Raw genomic sequence first — 19,743 nt, forward strand, 5'->3', positions numbered from 1 at the left:
GTCGGGTGCAAGGACCCCAGGCTAAAGGTCCAAATTGCTGGCTGACAGTCTGTGGCTGTTTGACAGAGGGCAAGCGCCTTAGCTTTCTTAGTATCAGTTTTTTCATCTATAAAATAGGGATAATAATTCCTGCTATACTTTACTCGGGGTTCTCATGAGATCCCCATTTGCTTGAGCAAATTTATAATGTATGATATCAAAACTGATAGTACATGTCTCTCCCTCAGAGATGGCTGCGAGGTTCTCTGAGGAGTTATATACATGATCGACACACAAGAGATGCTCAGTACAGTAATCATAAATAATTATTATTGCTTATAAAACTCTCCATGTACAAATGTGATTTTAAGTTGCAGAGTAATGCAACATGAAAATTCTTAGTTTTGTCTTTTGTTGGCTAGTGCGTAGGGTTTTTTTTTTTAATTTTTTAATACTTATTTATTAGTTTTCGGCAGACACAACATCTTTGTTTGTATGTGGTGCTGAGGATCGAACCCGGGCCGCATGCACGCCAGGCGAGCACGATACGGCTTGAGCCACATCCCAGCCCCTAGTGCGTAGGGTTAACACAGGATCCACTGTCAGCTGTTCCAGCCTGGCAAATTTCTTTCATCCAAGGAACCTCAGTTATCCCCTGCCATCCTCCTTGCTTTCGGCAAGGTCTCTGGAGGGGTCCCTGGATCCTGCTCTTTTCTCTAGTTCTACTAAATGTTTTAGGTTAAAGACCACTTTTTTAAAGAATCTTGTAAAAGTTATGAATTCTCCATAACCACCCCCTTGCAGACATACCTAATATTTGGCATAAACTCCAGAGGATTATGGTTATGAATACCATGGAGCCTATCCCTAAACACATAGGCCCCAGTAGAGGAATAGATTTTTTTTTTTAAGTCAAAAGGATAGAGGAGTCCTTAAATAGAAACTAATGAATTTAACTCTAGTTCTAATAGGTAGCATTATCACTCATAAACAAACAAAGTGAACATTAAAACAAATAAGTGAACCAAATAAACACTGAATTTTGGTTAGAAGGAGTTTTCCCTGTAGCGATGGGTTAACAAGCTGAAATACTTTTCTATGTGCTATAAAACTGAGCAAATAAGTAAATATGCAGAGAATAATGGGAGCCCAGTTCTTGCTGTTGGAAAACAGGCTTCAGAATATGGAGACAGGGAAGACTAAAATGAATTTCAAGGTGCTAGATTGGAATTGGAGGTATCTATATATATCTGTGTGTGTGTGTGTGTGTGTGTGTGTGTGTGTGTGGTGTCTGTGTGTGTGCATGTATACTAATAAACATAGAAAGAAATGAAGATACAAATATCCATATTCCTTAGTTTTGTTTGCTAAAGGGCTTAGAGGTAGACTTGGCAGGAGCATTAAGCACACCCAGCATCCAGATCTTGTTCATTTGTCCTTCCTTCCTTCCTTCCTTCCTTCCTTCCTTCCTTCCTTCCTTCCTTCCTTCCTTCCTTCTTTCCTTCCCTCCTTCCTTCCTTCCTTTCTTTCTTTTTTGGGAGGATGGAACAAATGGAAATGCTGGGGATGGAACCCAAGGAAGGTCTCATGCATGCTAGACAAATGCTCTACCACTGAGTTCTATTTTTAATTTCAAGAAGAGTCTCACTAAGTTGCCCAGACTGGCCTTGAAGTTGCCATCACCCTGCTTCAGCCTCTTGTGTAGCTGGAATTACAGGCATGTGCCACTGCAGTTTAGCAAGACTCCGTCTCAAAATACAAAATTTTTTTTTAAGGTCTAGAGATGTAGCTTAGTGGTAGAGCCCTTGCTCACATGTGTAAGGTCTGGGTTTAATCTCCAGCATGGGGCCCGGGGAGGAAGATACTGACCCCTGTGCCTTCTGCTATGGCAGAAGGACTCTGTAAAGGAATCAATGTCATTCTCATGAACAACTGCATAACAGACCAAACTGAAGGGCACTTGATGTAATAATCGGCCTATCATCTAAAAAAAAAAAAATCAAGTTCATGTAAGATAAGAAAAAAAAAAGGGAAGGCTAGTACTTGATCAAGAGTACAGAAAAATAAACAGCAAATATAATGTATAATATTAGACTAGATACTGGGTCAGAAAAAAAGCTATAAAAGGCATTCTTGGAGCTATTGGTGAGATTCAAAAATGGGCTATAGATCAGATAAGAATCTTGTATCAATGTTACATCTCTTGGTTTTGATGAATGTGTTGTGATTATGTAAGAGAAAGTTCTTGTCCTTAGGAAATATGCACTGAAAAAGGATATAGGGGCAGAATTTAGAAAAAGGATGTGTATGTACATGTATGTGTGCATGCATGTGTCCACATGTGAGTGTAGATGGATGGATAGATGGATAAAATGATAGACCAAATGGGGCAGAATGTCAGCAATTAGTGAATCTGAGTAAATAATGTATGGGGATTCTTTATACTGTTTCAGCAACTTTTCTGCAAGTGTGAAATTATATAAAAATTAAAATTTAAAAAGTGGCACAAAGGGGCTGGGGCTGTAGCTCGGTGGTAAAGCGCATGTGTGAGGCACTGGGTTTGATCCTCAGCACTGTATAAAAATAAATAAAGATACTGTGTGTTCATCTACAACTAAAACAATATTAAACAAAAAAAGTGGCACAAAGAATGCTCACTTTAAACTGTAATTACATTACCAGAAGGAGTATAAGCTGATATAACCATATTAGAACTTTGGTAATGTCTACTAAGTCTGAACACATACATCCCTATGACCTAGCAAGTCTACTTTTATATGTGCCCAACAGAAAAGAGTGCTTCTGTTAAAAGCTGGCAATAACATAAAACTGGAAGCAACCTGTGAAGGTTAATTTTATGTCAACTTGGTTTTATTGTCAAACTCTAATCTAGATGTTGCTGTGAAGGTAGTTTGTAGAAGTGATTAACATTTAAAATTAGTTAACTTCACATAACAGGGTTATTCATAACGTAGGTGGGTCTCATCCAATCAGCTTAAAACATAAAAAAATAAATAAAATAAAATTGAAGTTCCCCAGAGAAGGAGCCTGCCTTAAGACTAACACAGAAACCCTGCCTGAGTTTCCGGGCTGCTGGACTACCCTACAGGTTTCGAACTTGCCAGCATCCCCCAATAACATGGGCTAATTCCTTTTTAAGAAGGATCTCTCTCTCCTATCTATATATCTTATTGATAGTGGTTCTGTTTCTCTAGAGAAGCATGACTGATACATAAATACATAACTGATACATAATAACAACCAACTGCTCTATGCTTCAACATCGATCAATCTTACAGGTGTCATGCCGAGACAAAGAGTACATACTCTATTAATACATTTTTATGAAATTCAAAATCAGGCAAGACTAATCTATAATGGCAAAAGTCACACTAGTGGTTACCTTTGCAGGGGTGGTATTAACTATGAGAGGACACAAAGGAGCCTTCTGGAGTTTTGAAAGCATTGTGTATCTGCATAGCAGTTCTGCAGGTACAAATATGTGTAAGATTTCACCTCGGTGTACAGTTATGTATGTTACTTTTTAAAGGGGTTAAAAAAAAGAAAGAGTACTTATTCTAAATGCTAAGCTTTTCCATTCACTGTACAGTTTAGGTTTAACCTCTGCATGGTTGACTCCTACATCCATATTGCAGATCCTGAAAATCTGTCCCAGCTTCAAACCCAGTTCATAACTATGTTTATTAGTCCCTCCTGGAAAACTTGCTTTCTTTCCTAGAAAATTACAAGAAAAAAAAAACCTACTTCTCTATCACCCTGAATACATCTGACTTTCAAGTTTGGTTGATTCTATCTCCTAAATATCCCTCCACTCTCTCTCTTTCTCCTCTTATCCTCGCTGTCCTTGTTTAGGTGTCCCTCATTTCTGCTTTGGGTTTCATCATCATCAAAGTGACAACAACACCTAGATTGTGTTTGAATAACTGGAGACAAGAGCCTCACAATAGCCTCTCCATGTTAACATATAAAATTGACATAGGCCCAGCATTTACCCCAATGGCCGTCTCTGTTCAATACATGTTTGTGAAGTGATATGGCTCACGCCTAGCTCAGTATCATCATTTTCGCAGACAAATCTTGGTGTCTGGCCACAACCAGTCCATGGTGAGAAAGTAGTTATCGGCACCTGTTGTGAGGACTGTGATCATACCAGACTGTGACCATTCCATCTGAAGGTCATACCAGAAAGGCAGGATTCTGGGCCCCAGTCTAACCAAGAAGGCAAAACACAGCCAGATGAGTGCTAGATAACTAACTGGTATCTTCCCACATGAGTGTCTAAATCAGCAAGTGACTTTCATCTTGTAACATTTTTTTCTCAGGTTCATCTTTGTCTTGATGTTGACAATAGCCCCTCAGACGAGTAAATGTCTCCGACTGTCCTGTGTCTGGGCTATAGGTTGAATCATCCTCAGACATTAAGTCTCTCCCTGCTCAGGAACCACGAGAGCTCTCATGAGTTGCCAAGTCAAGTCTAAACTCCTCTGTCTGTGCTCTGTGCTCTGACCCCTCCCTAGGGACATGACAGCCATCTTAATATTTTTGAAGGGCTGTCAGAGAGAAGAAGGATTACTCTGCTTCTGCACTGCCCCGGCAGGCAGAAGGTGCCATCAGAGATGGAAATTACAGACACACTTAAGTGCCTCAATTTATAAAGAAACATTCTCCTTGATTTTAAGTGTGTGAAGTGAAGGTGGGTGGCAGGGGTGGTGATGGTGATGGGGGTGTCAGGTTGTGTTTATGGGGCTCTGACAATGCTTGAAATACTGTACAGCTCCTGTGAGATGTGTTCTCCATGAACAGTCTAAAGTAGCAGGAAATAGCACGATAATGCACGACCAGTCTAAACGTCTTGTGTGAAGTTTCTGACAGTTTAGACAGACCTAGCAAGTCTCCTAAATTAATGAATGAAGATAACAGAAGGAAGGACTTTGATCTTGGAGAAAATAGGTGTTTGTGTTTAATGCCTCACCATTAGGTGGCAGGTTGGGGTCGGAGAGGCTACAGCCTCCTTATATAAAGTGCTTTGGGCCATGATGAAGAATTTGGCTCTTTTCCCCAAGGCAAAAGAAGCAGGCTAGTGGCATGATCCCCGAGTAAAGCAGGACTCCATGGACTTTCTAAGAGATGGTAGCAATGATGTGGATGGCCTTACATAACAGTGGGTTCCCAAACGCTGGAGCAGGGGCTGGTGAACCTGTCAGCGTTGCTATAGAATCGAAGCAGGGCTCCAGAAAGCATGGGAAGCCAGATGACATTTAAGGTGTCTCCCAGCCCTGACATTCTCATTGGCCAGGCTCAGCCCCACCAACCTGTTACCTGTATCCTGGTCTCAGGTAAGATCTCTTCAGCCAAATCATCTCCCTACTCTGAACCTTTTGTCTAAATTTAATACTCTTTGATTATTCAGATCCTACCTACCACAGCAATGTTTCTGATAATAAATTATTATAAAGGTGCACCAGGGGACTTGAGAGAATAATGTATCATCGAACATTCATATCATGGGATGTGGTATGGCCATTTACAATTAAAGTGGTGGAAGGAAATTTAGCAATATGGAAAGATGAACACCACAGTTTATTATGTGAAGAAAGCGGGTTACAGTGAGATCTTATTTTTGAAAATTAACAGAAAGTATTTATGCATAAAAATACCAGATGATGTGTACATCAAAAATGTCCTGTCTAGGCTGAGGATATGGCTCAGAGCACTTGTCTAATGTGTACAAGTTCCTGGGTTCAATCTCATAAAAAAAAAAAAAATCTACAATCTGCCAAAAAAAAAAAAAAAAGTCATATTCTCTGGGTGATGGGGTTGGAAGTGTTTTCTTTTCATCTATATTTTCTGAAATTTTGTAAAATTAACATGATTCAACTTTACTTTCGCAAAAGTACTTTTTATTCTGCTATTCATCAAAATCACCCTCTTCTCTGTTCATCTGATCTATACTTTTCCTTTTCTGTCTCTAAAATTCATTGTTGTTTCTGTATAATCCAGCGTATAGCCAGATACTGACTTGTGTTGTTATGAGATTGTTTCATTCACTAAAAAGAGCTTTCTCTGGGGAAACTGTAAGTTATTTTCTCTAAATTGGCCCTTTAATGATATCTTGGTACTGGATCCTCAAGGTAACAACAAGCTACCTGGCTTTCTGGAAAGGCTCTGGCTCTAGGAGGCCACCAAACACCCACAGCTCTCCTGGGTATGATGAGCCCCCATAAAGTGACCCAGGTATCCAGTCACTGGCACTCTAGACTGCAGCCCTGTCAAGTATTCTGCATCTATCTCCTCTAATGACTTGGACCAAGAGACCTGCAGAACCTAATGCCTCCTCCTACCTCACCCCCATTCCAAACTAGATGTCCTCTGGTAGCTAGAGCATAATTGGAGGTTGGAAGGTCACTCTGGATTCTTTTCTCATTTGTGAGCAGTGGTAGGGCTGAGTGGGTATTTATTTATTTAGGTACTGTAGATTTAATCTAGGGAGCTTTACTACTGAGCTTCATCCCCAGCCTTTTTTTTTTTTTTTTTGACAGTCTCACTAAGTCGCATAGGGCCTTGCTAAATTGTGGGGACTGACCTTGAACTTATAAGATCCTCCTGCCTCAGCTTCCTGAGTTGCTGGGATTACAGGTGTGAACTACTGTGCAGAGCCTGAGGGAGTCTTCAACAGCTACCATTCTTTCAAAAATTACCCCATGCTAGGTATAGTGGCACATGCCTGTAATCCCAAAGGCTCGGGAAGCTGAGGCAGGAGGATCTCAAGTTCAAAGCTACCCTTAGCAATGTAGCGAGGCCCTAAGCAACTCAGTGAGACCCTGTCTCTAAATAAAATACAAAAAGGGCTGGGGATGTGGCTTATTGATTCAGTGCCCCTGGGTTTAATCCCTAGTACAAAAAAAAAATTTCTCCACATCCTCCTCTTGAAAAATGAGCTTTATTGCCATGATGCCTATTTTGTGCTGGATACCATGCCAAACAGTAGTTCTGTGAAGTCGACTGCAAGAACATGGTCTAGAGAATCATCCTTTGTTCTCCTGCCTAGTCCACACCCACCCGGAGGCAGCTTCCCACTTACATTTTTTCACTTGCAGACCCTCTGAAATTGCCTCTACAGTGGTATCACACTTTTTTTTTCTCCACAGGGACCCAAACTCCAGTATCACCGTTCAACACTATTAACGTCTTTCCTTTCCATCACCAAATCAGATGGGCAGCCTAGCTTACTGGAATAAAGTTGAGAACAGGAGCCTCTGCAGTTTCCTTGACAGTTTTTTTTTTTTTTCCAAGTGCTTTCAGACATGATTCTCCATAGATACTTGAAGGGCTGTCAGATGGAAGGAGGACAAGATTTATTCTGTAACCAAATCCTATTGCTCCTACAACCCTAACACGGTTCCAGTCTCCTTGCCAGTCCTGGCCCAGACCACCATGCAGTTGCCTGGATTAGTGCAGCAGCCTCTTAACCTGCCTGCCCAGTCTTGCTCCTCTAATCCTTTCTCCAGAGAGCCTAAGTGATCTGTTTAAATGGCAAATCTGATCACACCCTGCCTCTGCTTAAACCCCTGTAATGCTTCTGCATCGCTTTCAGGATAAACCCTGAACTCCTTAGCATTGCTTTAAGACCCAGCACCTGCTTAGCTGTCTAGCTGCAAGCCTTGCCCACATTGTTGCAGTCCTACTGAACCACTTGCCCACAGGACCGCAAACACTTTACAGTCCCACTTCCAGGTCGTTTACTAGAATATCTCTCCTCCCCTCTTCATCCCATTGGATGTGACCAGAGATGTCACCTCTTCCAAAAGCTGTCACCCAAGGCTGGGTTGGTATCCCCCTCTAAGTGTATCCTAGGTCTATCCCATCATTTGTCTCATAGTTTGATCTTACAACTGCCTGTTTACATGCATCTTTCTCTCCAGACAATAAGCTCCCTGAGGGCCAGGATTGCTTTATTTATCATTGTATCCCCAACTCTAGTACCTGACCCAGAGACCCTCAGTAGTTACTGAATGAGTGAGCAGATGACATAACAAGGAGGATAGGTGGGAATTTCAGGGGCTAGATGCCTGTTCTGTGTCCTGAAGAACTTGCTAGTAACTAGTGGTAGCCAGAAAAGGGACAGCCTGACCCACATAACTGTGAAAGCCCCACCTCTGAAGGTCTCCAGGAAGAGCCCTGGTGGACATCAGCAGGAAGCTTCTTCAGTAACCTGCATGTTGGGGATCACGCCTCAGCTCACTTCCTGTCTTCCACAGTTGGGTTCAATTCTGGGGCAAAAAAAAAAAAAAAAAATGGGCTGGGGCCTCTATTCTACACTTACTGTGAGGTCTCAGGGAAGTCACAGCTTTTCGGCGCTTCCATCCCATAATGCAGACATGACAGTTGCACCACCTGCTTCACTAATTCGTGAGAACCAGATGTGATCACATGTGTTCAAGTACTTGGTAAAAACCTTAAAGTCAAACAAAATGTGTTATTGCTCACACAATCTCCAGGACTTGCAGTTTCACTGAATAATTTTAATTTCAAAACTACATCAGAAAACAAAGGGCTGAGTGCAAAGTTCCACTGCTCAGGCAGAGCTCAGAATTGGAGCAGAAAAATCAACTCTGCTGTGCCCACTGCTGCCCAAGGGAAGAGGCACTGGTGGGAACACGAGGCAACTCATGCCGAGTTAGGGTCTGTCAAAGGCCCAGTGTTCAAGGTGATGGGGAGACTGAAACCATCATGAACGTCAGCAGAAACAAAAACTTACAGCCATCTTCAATAAACCTTTTGGGTTCCCTGATTTATGCTTCAAGCCAAGTAAAGAACAGCTGACAGCATTTCACTTCCCCTTTGACAAGACAAACCCAACAAAACCATTTCATTTAAAGGCTTTTTATTAGGAACCAGGGGAATGTGCTGCTTAGCCCTCTATAACAGTCTAGAGCGGGTCACCAGGCCCATGACGGAGGTTGACAGAAGTGCTAAGGGGTGCTCTGCTGTACTCGCCCAAGGCCTGGGAGGAGAGGTGGTGAGGCAACAAGGCTGGCGGGAACTGGTGTTAGCCACAACACTGAGAGGCCAGGGAGAGCCCTCTCCCTTCCTCCCAACTCCACTCAAGGCTGGAGTGTGCCAGGAGGCAGAACACGGCTGGAGGGGACAGGCCGCAGCAGTGCTGTCTACCCCTGGCTGCACACAGTGCTCCTTCACTTGCCGGCTCTCCACTCTTCTTGCCGTTTAGTGATCAGGTATTTGAAGAACTCATACACAGACCATGCGATGGCTGTGGAGGGGATCTGGTAAATTACTCGTGCCTGCACCCCTCGGAAGTATGCGGTCACCCCGCCTACTTGATATACCGTCCTGAAGGCACTAGCCATGCCTGTGATGTGTCCTGTAATGTTTGAGTTCAAAGCCAGGGATTCCTGGGTATTGAGCAGTGTTTTGCAAACGTCCAGTGGGGTTGTGGCAGCGGCAGCTACAGCTCCTGCACAGGCTCCGGAAAGGACATGGGAGCTGGGGTTGTACCGTCTCTGGGGGTTAAAGTGCTCCTGCAGGAATTCATAGGTCATGAAGTGGATGGCTTGGAAGGGAACGTTCATGGCTAGCTGGGTGGTGTAGCTGCGGTAAAAGGCTCCAGCCCCTTCATTTTGCCACACTGCCCGTACACAGTCTGTCACCCGGTGGTATGGTGAGTTGTACATCTGCATCCTCTGCTTGACCACTGGGAGTGCCATCAACAAGGAAGGAAAATGGAGACAGCAAACAGCCGGTGACCAAGAGTATCCAGATTCAGGGTTCCAAATCAGCAGATCAGCCAATGGAATGGAGAGAGAAGACAGTATAAATGAACTAACTACCAGTTAACAGGATAAGTTCATGTTTCCCTCTTGAGGCCAGGAGGTAGGCAAAGCCTTGGCAAAGGGTCAAAAAATAATGGGCCCACTCCCAGCAGGATTTCTTTAAAACCAGCCAGTTAGAACACAGGATATATCTATGGCTTAATACCTCTAGAGGGTCTCCTTGGAATGGGTATGTATCTATCAGAATCTTGACCTTTCACAAGTCTAGCAAGGAACGACTCAGTGGCAGTGATGTAATGATGAACACAGAACACCAACAATCCTAATCCTCAGGTATGAGGAGCATCTTACTCTTTAAACATGAGGATGGTTACTCTCCCTGAGGGGAGGAAGGAAAAGTACTACCAAAAAGAAAACAAGATTCTTAGCCAAAAAGAGTCAGGATTTAGTTTCCAGACATCTTCCACTTCCTCAAGTGGACAACATGGTGTGAGTTCTGTCAGTCTCCAGCTTAGGTTTGGCCCTTACCCACGCATGGCCTTGTCCAGACAAAGAACTGGAACTATGCTATCCTCTCTTATTTGTCTAATTATCTCTTGCTCTCAGTGCAGTTTTTGGAGAATTTCCCTCAAACTGAGAAGCCAAGAGCCAGGTAGAAATGCAGAGACTGAGCTCTACAATTTAATCTTTCATTCCTATCTCAACTATGTTCTTCCTTCCAAGAAGAAAGGTAAGAATTTTAAATGTCAGAATCCATCTTCACCTCTTTGAAGAAAAATTAAATAATCTGCTAAACTTTCAGAAGAGATCAAATTTACTACAAAAGGGACTTCCAGAAAAGCCCAGGGATAAGCATATAGAGAGGTATCTCTTCTGCAGGGAAGCCCCAAAGATGGATTAAATCTCAATGAATGTTTCCTAAAAATATGGAGTTAGCGCCCTCTGGTGGTAAAATAAAGTAACATGGGAGGATTTCCCACCAAAATTGAAATGCTCTCTTGCTTTTTTTCTGTAAACAGAAATAAAGGAAAAACCCAGACAGGCAGCTGCAGCTACCCAGAGAGATAGGTTGAAGAATCATTACCTTCCACCGGATTCATGGCTGCATCATGAAGTAATGTTGCCACACACCCGGCTGCACCTGCAAATTAGAGAACAACTGCCACATTTAAGGCCAGGAGAGGCTGACCAATTCTCTGAGGCCCAAGTGAAGGCGAGTGGCTGTGCTAAAGCAGTGAGGAAAGGGAATGTTAAGAGCCAGTCCAAAAGGGCACCCGCTGCTCCTAAACTTCAGCTTCAACAAAGAAAGATATTTGTTCCCACGAACTTAAGAAAGGTCATCAATGTACATTCCACATCTCTCAGAAGAGGCAAAAACAGCCCAGTTTTTATCAATACAGATGGTCCTAAGAAAAACCTCAGCTTATGCCCCAGTTAGGAAGCAAACCCTCTGCTGCCAAGGGATGCCAGCATATTGACTGCCACCAGTGCAGGGAGAATGTGGTGCCAGGTGGTCAGATCTTCACCACAGAATCCTGCCTTCCATCCTGCTGCCCCTGTGCTGCTCGCCCATCTCCAGATCCCAACATTTGTCCATCCAGACCTTTCTTTCATTCCTGAACTACTATATCCCCCACCCTCTCCACACTCAACTTGGTTTTCAGACAATCTTGAAACCCTGGGCTATTATCTCTTCCTTTAATTCCACCCAACCTCCAACCTTCTGGATTCTCCACAGACCCTTGGCCCTTCTCCCCTTCACTTGTCAAGGCTGTGTCGTGTCCTCAATGACACAAACTGCCTGTTGTCAATTGGGATCCTGAAAAGGTGAGGCGAAGAGCTGGGACTCCGTTAGTGTCTTCCTTGGGTAGCTGGGTCACCTCCACCTCCAATCCCGTCCTGAGGAGCAATACACCACCCAACTATCAAGAAGTATACAGTAGGGGTAGTTCAGTGTGTGTCTCCATACCAGGCATTAGAAGTTGATGCCAGGGAGAAGATGAGAGGAAAAAGTCAAGCTGGTAGGTAAGGGAGGATGCTGTAACCCTTTGTTGAGGTGCCCCAGAGGAGGGGTGGGGTTGCAGCAGCCAGTTGTCTGAGAACATCAGGTTTAGAAGTCCCTCCCCTATAATCTGGCCTACCCCAGCCCAAAGCTGCAGCTCCAAACCAAGCTGATTCTGGAAAGCACTGAAGCGGCAAAGTGCAAAGAGTTGGGAAAATGGGGGAACCGGCACATGAAGGCTCAATACCATTGGCAATATGGCTATTGCCCCCTGGATGGATTATATCACTCAATGTCTTTTTCAACTTTTCGTAGCAGGCAAAATAGAGGGCGTGAGCAGGGCCTGCGCCTGTTGCTGTGACGTTCAGCCCCCGCATGGGCCTCCAGAGGCCCTCCGTTCTTATAATCCTCCTGAGGGCCTCCAACACATTTCGATAACGGGCAGCTGGGTCAGGCTGTAGACTCTGCATCCGGGTCTGAAATTACAGCAAGGAGAAGTGCAATGTCAGCGAGGCCAACATCCTGCCCCACATCAACACCCAGGCTTTGGGCACTGAGCTGGTCTTCTACAGGCAACCATGCCAATTTGTGGAGGCAATACATAGCTCCCTGCTTTACTTCTTTCCAAATCTGTGTCCCATCTCTCCAAGTCTTGAACCTTTCCTCTTCTAGTAATTGATGACCCCAAGAGTGGAACATCATGGCTTTCCCCAAGGACATGGCCACTTGGTAATTTCCCAGAACTCCAAGGTGATTCATTGCCCCAGCAATAAATATCAAGCCTCTGATTCAGCAGTTGTTTTTGTGCCTTAATAAATTCAGGCTAACAGTTTTACAAATGAATTCTAAATTCAAGTATTTACTGCATTTATTTCTAAAGACCTATCCTGGCGCTGCTTATTGACCCCAACACACTGATTAATGAGATGGGTGCTCATCTTTTGATACCTTTTCAGACTATTTGGCATGGGCAACTGGGTGTACAAGTTAGTCTTGGCAGAATGAGTATTCCTAACAGAGGCTGCTGCAACTCCCTGGGCTATTATCTCTTCCTTTAATTCCACCCAACCTCCAACCTTCTGGATTCTGCCCTGAAACTATGAAAGTGGGGAGAGTCTAGCAGGACGCCAACCTAGTCTCTAAAACTCAAGAGTCTTTCAGATTTCTGATCTAAATTGACTGAATCCCCAAATCGGCATCAGCAAATACAAATCGGTTTCTGTGACACAATCATTGGAATTTCTAAAAAGATTCAATGATTGGAATGAAAAGTGTATTATAAACACTTGCATAATGTTCTTGGACAGTTTTATTGAAATTTTGGCAATTAATCTCATCTGAAACACTCCCTCAAATCAGACCTTCTCTGAATTGTGTGCCTTCCCACAAAAATCTCTTTTGTCTATGAACCATTCCAGGTTAAAGTAGCACGGAGACTAACAGTTTAAAATCAGTCTAGCTGGGTATGGTGGCACGTGTATGTAACTCAGGAGGCTGAGGCAGGAGGATCCAAGTTCAATGCTAGCCTGGGCAACTTAGTGAGATACTGTCTGAAAATTAAAAAAAAAGAAAAAGAAAAAAAATTAAAAAGGTTAAGAATATAACTGAGTGGTTGGTAGTATACCTCTGGGTTCAATTCCCAGTACCTCAAAATAAGTTAATAAAATTAATGTCTAGTGCCTGACATACAGAATGCACTTATGATTTGTTTGCTGAATGAATGAATCTTTTTGTCACATAGCCATGTCTGCACCAGGTCAGAAAGTAATGAGTATAGCCACTGGTGAACCAACAAGGGGTAACTGATGTCCAAGTACAATTTAAAAATCTTGCTTCATTCCAATCACTAGATTCAGTCTGGATTTAAAAGCTTGAAGTTTCCTGTTAGTCATCTGGAATCCAAGAGTAATGCCTTTTCTCAAGAGCATGGGAAAAAGAAATTAACCAGATTAACAGGTCCTGGTTAGCCACAAGTAAACCACATTCCTGGAGTTATTTTTTCCTGCCTCCTATTGTCATCACCACCAACAACAAAACAGACAACAACAAAAAAACTTCACACTTCAAAGGTTAGGGCTGGGGTTGTGGCTCAGTGGTAGAGCGCTTGCCTAGCATGTGTGTGGCACTGGGTTCAATTCTCAGCACCACATATAAAGTAATAAATAAAGATCTATCAACAACTAAAAATATTTTTTTAAAAAAAGGCTAATTACTGGTGTTCAATCAGAAATACAGATATCACAAAGGACACATTCTTTCCCACTTCCCCAAAAGACCCCATGAATCTCCAATAAAGGGTGTGCTTTATTCAAAGGTGTATTTTAAAATTGGCCTGGCAGCTTAACAATTATGTGTTTCCAAAAATTTGTGTAAAACTGACCTTGTACAGGAGGGACATTTAGAAATCACATTGCTCTGCTTCAGTCATTGGCTTATTTGGCAGCCAGTCCTGAAAGGTCTGATCTCAGAAACCTGGAACTCTTTACGCCCCCCCCCCCCAAAAAAAAAAAAAAAAACCTGGGCCAGGCCAGGAGGTGAATGCCTGCAAATGCAGCAACTTGGGAGACTGAGGCAGGAGGATCACAAGTTCAAGGCCAGTCTGGGCAATTTAGATTCTGTCTCAAAACAAAATGCTGGGGCTGGGATTGTAGCTCAATGGTAGAGCGCTTATCTTGCACGTGTGAGGCCCTGGGTTTGATCCTGAGCACCACATAAGAATAAATAAGTAAAAATAAAGATTAAAAAAAAAAAACAAAACTAAAAGACAGGGAGTGCAGCTCAGTGGTAGACTTCTTACCAAGCACATGCTAGGCCCTGGGTTCAATACCCAGGTGAGAGACAGAGGAAAACTAGACTGTGGGCAAGTTACACTGAACATTTTACGTACACATCTAGATCTAACACAATGGTTCTACTCAATGCTTCTCCCTTAAGGAGAGGACCTGGGTATAAGCTATGCTAAATATAAAAATGAATATGGATGCCCAAATTTGGGGGCCAGTAAATCTACTTTTCTTAGAAAGATTAAAATCTCTTAAGAATTTATGAATGCTTTGCTTTGAAGAAAAACAAACTAGTAGGAAGCTAAGTGGTTGGTAAAAGACAAGAAATGATTTGAGTCCAAAAGCTTGAGTTTGGCAGGGTGTGGTGGTACACATCTGGAATCCCAGCAGCTTGGGAGGCTGAGGCGGGAGAATAATGAATTCAAAGCCAGCTTCAGCAACTTACTGAGGATCTAAGCAACTTAGTGAGACCCTGTCTCAAACAAAAATGGGCTGGGGATGTGGCTCAGTGGTTAAGCACCCTTGAGTTCAATCCCTAGTACAAAAAAAAAAAAAGCAAGCCTGAGTTTGAGTCCCAATTTGCCAGATGTGTTGTCCCAAGTATTAACCTTTTTTTCTGAGCTTCAAAACTGTCATTTGTAACACAAGGCCAAGAATGGCTGGCTCTTTGGACTGCTGGAGGAATTTAAAAAAATAAGACATGTAAACCACTGGTAATTTTCACAATGTGTGTGTAAAGGCTTTTTATTATTTTAAAGTAATATGCTAAAGTATATTTACTTATATCCAAGAATTTACAGATTATGGCAGCATTGTTTCTTGTATAAAGCTTTCAGAAATAGGCATTGACAATTGGTCCTAAACCTAATAAGTCTGGTTTAATTCTGCATTTTTAAAAGTTTATTTTAAAGTTTCTATGTGGCTATAATGGCTAACGTGTTCAGCTGCTAATCTGAAGGTCACGTATTCAGAGATGAGCTCTATTGTGAGATTGTTTGCTTTGCTTGGGTCTTTAAATCTGCTTTTGAGAGGCTATAAGGGAGGTTTGTGAGTCACACAGACTGGCTTCAAATGATGTCCCTGCCTCTTACATTCTACCATGTTGGACAAGTTACTTAACTGCCCTCTAAGCCTCCTTTCTTCATCTATAAAATAATGAAAATGGTGTCTACTTCATGAAGTTGTTTCAAAGATTAAATGTATGTGGGACACAAGAGATAGTATTTGGCACACAAGCAATTTGCATTTATTGAACGCTTAACTAATCAGTATTAGACGCAAGAAAATCAAATGTCATTGTTTCTATTTCTTAACCTTTCACTGGTGTATAGATATCAATTTACATCTAGAATGGAAAAGATTTCTCTCCCTCTGCTCTTTCCCTCTTTGTTATGTAAGTTGATAACTTGTTTCACCACTGCAGAACCAAAAACAGTACCTTGGAAGCAGGTGGGGACTTAGCCAGATGGTTCTGAGAAGGGTTCTCACTGCTTTGGGTTGCAGAGCCTATCCCTATAGATAAAGTCTGATGCTTGCTTCTGAGGCCTAGAAAAGGAAACTTGGATTTATCTGGGTTCCAAAATCTCCCTATTATGACCACAGAAATAGATGAATGGATAGCTATGGTCTAGCAAGGCTGTGTTGACTTCCCATAGTCCCTCCCAAGGATATTTTAAGTCAACTTGACCCTGATAAGTGAGTGGGGATACACAGGTTTGCATGCCAAGAAGCAACACTAGCTTTCATTTGCAAACACTGTGGTTGCCCTCCTGACTGCAACATGGATACCTGCCTCCAGTCTTGTGGTAAAATTGACCTGCTTTTCCTCTCCACCATGCACTATGAATGGGGCAGGCCGGGATTTGAATTTTACTTTCATGCAAGCACAACAGCATTTGACATGTGGACACTAACTCATATTGGTCTCCCCTGTAATCATTTAAATCCCAGTATTAATGGCAAATGAAAATTATTCTTCTAAGACAAGACTTGGTATTTTTGAAGACTCCTGAATATTTTTCATTCAGATCAAATTATTACTTCCTTGATGTACGGTTTTGAGGCGTGACTATAATGTTGCATGACTAATTTTTTCTTTTTTGCGTTGTTGGGGATTGAACCCTGGGCCTTGTGCAAATTAGGCAAGGGTTCTTCAACTGAGCTACATCCCCATCCCTGCATGACTAATTTTTCAAAAACAAAAATTCCAAAGTTCATCTAAATGAATAAGAACTATTCTTCCAAGTAGCTGCCATGGAAGGCTAGAAATGACTTATTCCAGTATTGCTGTGGTTATGCAAAGCGTTTCTCGAACTCCTCTTTCACAACTATTCCTTCAGTGGGTACACAGGTCTCAAGGAGTAAATCAATCTCCTGGCTTTCCAGCTCCACCTAATCTTTAAGTACCCCAAGAGGTACTTCCCATTGTGAGCTCTCACCTATTCATAGTATATGATTTTGAGTGGTCTCTGTTTCTACTAAATCAATTATTTTAAAAAACTGTAGTTGTGTATGGACAGAATGCCTTTATTTATTTTCATGTGGTGCTAAGGATCAAACTCAGTGCCTCACACACACTAGGCAAGTGCTCTGCCACTGAGCTACAGCCCCAGCCCCTAAATCAGTCTTTTGAGATGTGTATGTGTGTGTGTGTGTATATAGAAAAAAGATTTTCCATCTTTAAAGATATGCATACAAAGATTCTGGAGGCATTTCTAACAGGGGAATTTATAAAATGTTCAAAGCAACAATAGCATTATGAAAATATACAGTGTAAGGAGACAGTCTCCCATTATGTTGTAATGGCATAACGATGAAAGCTGTAGTAATATTTTTGTCACATTATTACACTGTATTTTTCAAGCCATTAAATAATTTTCATTGCTTTCACTTATCTGTTTCCCATTTGATACTCATCCTGAAATAGCATCATAAATCCTGCACTCTACTCATGATTGAGTAGAATGAGGTTACTCTACAGCCAGATCATATTAACTTTTGGATATGTAGCATATCCAACTTTCCCCTTTTTGTCAACTCCCATTCAACCTAGAGTCCACTACATAAATGTTGGATCTTTTTTATTAGTATTTATTCATTTTACATTTCAATGGTTATATTTCTTTCTCATGGAATTTACTGGTTTATTTCTCTCAATCCACAAGGGCATTTAAAATTCTAATCATGTTAAGTGCATTTAACCACATTTTCAGTGGCTATGGTCCTTGTTAGGAGTTAACCCTGCAATGCACTAGAACCAACTCAGTGTCATTCACAAAGCTTCATGAGCTCTTTCCCTATTTCTTCATCCATATTACCATGAAAACATGAAATGGTAACTGGAATCAGCAGCAAGCAGAAAAGGGTTGCTTTGCATTGCCCAAATTGACACTCTCCTCCTTTTGAATACACAACATTTTCCTAATTTGAGGAGAAAACATACAAAGAACTGCCAGGATATTGTTGACTATTATCCTTAACATGTAAAGGAAGCACAAGGCTCAATCATATTTTTTTCAACAGTCTCCTCGGATTTACTTCCCCCTCAATTTAGACCTCAAGTTTAGTGGTTGGCATCTTTACTAAGGGTGGAGAATAAAAACTGTAAAAACAATCTTTCCCATCTTCAGAAGGGAGACTCGGCTTTCATCAGAAGGACCTCACTTCTGGATCCATTAATCGTCCTGCTTGGTTGTGGATGTAATTAGTTTTACTTTCACACTAATTGTGTCGATCTTGTTCCATGTTCTTCACACTTACATCTACTTTCTAATACCGTCACACTTCCCTTCTAGGCAACTTTCCCCTTTTTGTCAACTTCAGGCGCCCAAAGAAATACACTAAGTTTCCTCTCTTGTGTGGGGGCCGATGTGCTCCCTGCACATACACAATCTTAATCCCAGTTCAATTTTCATGTTCAGGAAATGGGTGGGATATCATGCTTGCTTCATAGAGAAATCGAAACCTTTTCCTGAACACGATCTTTCCCATATTACTTTCAGTCTGAAACTCTGCCTTCTGACTGCACAACGACTTCCAATCACTCACGGGATAAGATTTAATACGTCCTTTATCTAACTGAGAGATCCCAGATTCCGGTTCCTGCCTAGTCACTTCTAAGGAAAGACACAGCACGAAGCTGGTAAAAGCACCTACCCGAAGAACATCTCAAGCCATCAGATCCAGTTAACCATCTGATTCACGCCAGTTGGCTTCACCTTAATCGAGTTAGTAGCACTTACCTGTGCTTCGGGATCCCCAATCCCACCCTATTCCTGTTTAGTCCCAGGTGGGATCTCCGACTTTGGCTGACAGATTTTTTGATCATGAGTCCCGATTCAGATCTCACTGACGGCTAGAAATAAGTCCTGGCTCCTGAGTGGGCTCAACTCCCAGCCCGGACCTTGCTTGCACGGAGTACCGGTTCGAATCGTGTGAAGTGCCTGGAGCCAAGAAGGAACCCCGTCGACTCCAGCTCTCAGCTAGGATCCTGGCTCTAGACGGAACTAAGGTGGGTCAGCCCCAGGTCGGGTTCCGAGCCCGGTCCAGGTCTCACCTTGACGCAGTCGATGGGGTACATCACGCAATGCTCCAGGATCCCTGCCACGGCGCCCGCCACCATGTGCGTGGTGACAGTGGCTCCAGCCGGCAGCGCCTCGTAGTCCGGGCCGGAGTCCGGATCCTGCCGTACTGGGGGCCTGCAGGCCCCGGCCTCCCCACCGCCGGCCCCCCGTCCCACGCCCCGCTGCAGCCACCCGTCCAGCAGTGCAGACTCCCCGGGGCTCCGCCCGGGCCCAGCCGCCGGCCCCCCCGCCACACCGCCTGCACTCCGCCCCTCCAACTCCATCCACCCGGGCCAGCCGCGGCGCACACCGGCGCCGCTGCCGCCACTACTGCCGCCGCCCCCCGGCCCCGTTGCCTCCGCCTCAGGCGCGGCCCAGAGAGCCCCGGGCCTCCGGCTCCCGCTTGGCCCGCGGATACGCCCCCCAACCAACCATTGGTGAAGGCGCCACCCTAGCCCCACCCCTTTCTCACGTAGGGGAAATATGTCCGGGGTATTCGCGAAGTTGCCTGTCATTCCTCTTCCCCGAGGCGTTGCTGCCGCCTAGATCCCACCCCTTCCCCTTTGATCTTGGAAGCTTCTTGTTTATTGGTCACTGATTGGCCG

General features: G+C 43.3%; 1 protein-coding gene across 4 annotated transcripts; it reads right to left on the reverse strand.

The window, feature by feature from the left end:
* Positions 1–8,867: 8,867 nt before the first annotated feature.
* Slc25a28 (solute carrier family 25 member 28) lies at positions 8,868–19,437 on the reverse strand. Of its 4 annotated transcripts, XM_046450340.2 has the most exons (6): positions 19,132–19,270; positions 18,818–19,018; positions 16,015–16,121; positions 12,041–12,269; positions 10,876–10,932; positions 8,868–9,712 (listed from the first exon to the last, which is right to left on the reverse strand). In XM_046450340.2, exons 4-6 carry the CDS (start codon positions 12,261–12,263, stop codon positions 9,195–9,197), a joined length of 798 nt encoding a protein of 265 aa, XP_046306296.1. In that variant the 5' UTR covers positions 12,264–12,269; positions 16,015–16,121; positions 18,818–19,018; positions 19,132–19,270; the 3' UTR covers positions 8,868–9,194. The 4 variants fall into 4 exon arrangements, with proteins under 4 accessions (XP_046306296.1, XP_046306297.1, XP_046306295.1 ...); XM_046450341.2 differs by lacking the exon at positions 16,015–16,121; XM_046450339.2 differs by lacking the exon at positions 18,818–19,018 and having other exon boundaries at positions 19,132–19,264.
* Positions 19,438–19,743: the final 306 nt, after the last annotated feature.

Source organism: Marmota monax, unplaced genomic scaffold (assembly GCF_021218885.2).
Source record: "Marmota monax isolate L192 unplaced genomic scaffold, Marmota_monax_Labrador192_F-V1.1 WCK01_AAM20220418_F8-fsc00004, whole genome shotgun sequence".
In the NCBI taxonomy this organism is placed as follows: Eukaryota; Metazoa; Chordata; class Mammalia; order Rodentia; family Sciuridae; genus Marmota; species Marmota monax.

Excerpts from the sequence above, each read along its gene's own strand:
- Slc25a28 (XM_046450338.2), bottom strand. The coding sequence starts at position 19,422 with ATGGAGTTGGAGGGGCGGAGTGCAGGCGGTGTGGCGGGGGGGCCGGCG. Across the intron at positions 10,933-12,040 it reads CAATAGCCATATTGCCAATG|GTGCAGCCGGGTGTGTGGCA; the intron begins GTATTGAGCCTT and ends TCTAATTTGCAG. Across the intron at positions 9,713-10,875 it reads AGCCATGAATCCGGTGGAAG|TGGTCAAGCAGAGGATGCAG; the intron begins GTAATGATTCTT and ends TGGCACTCCCAG.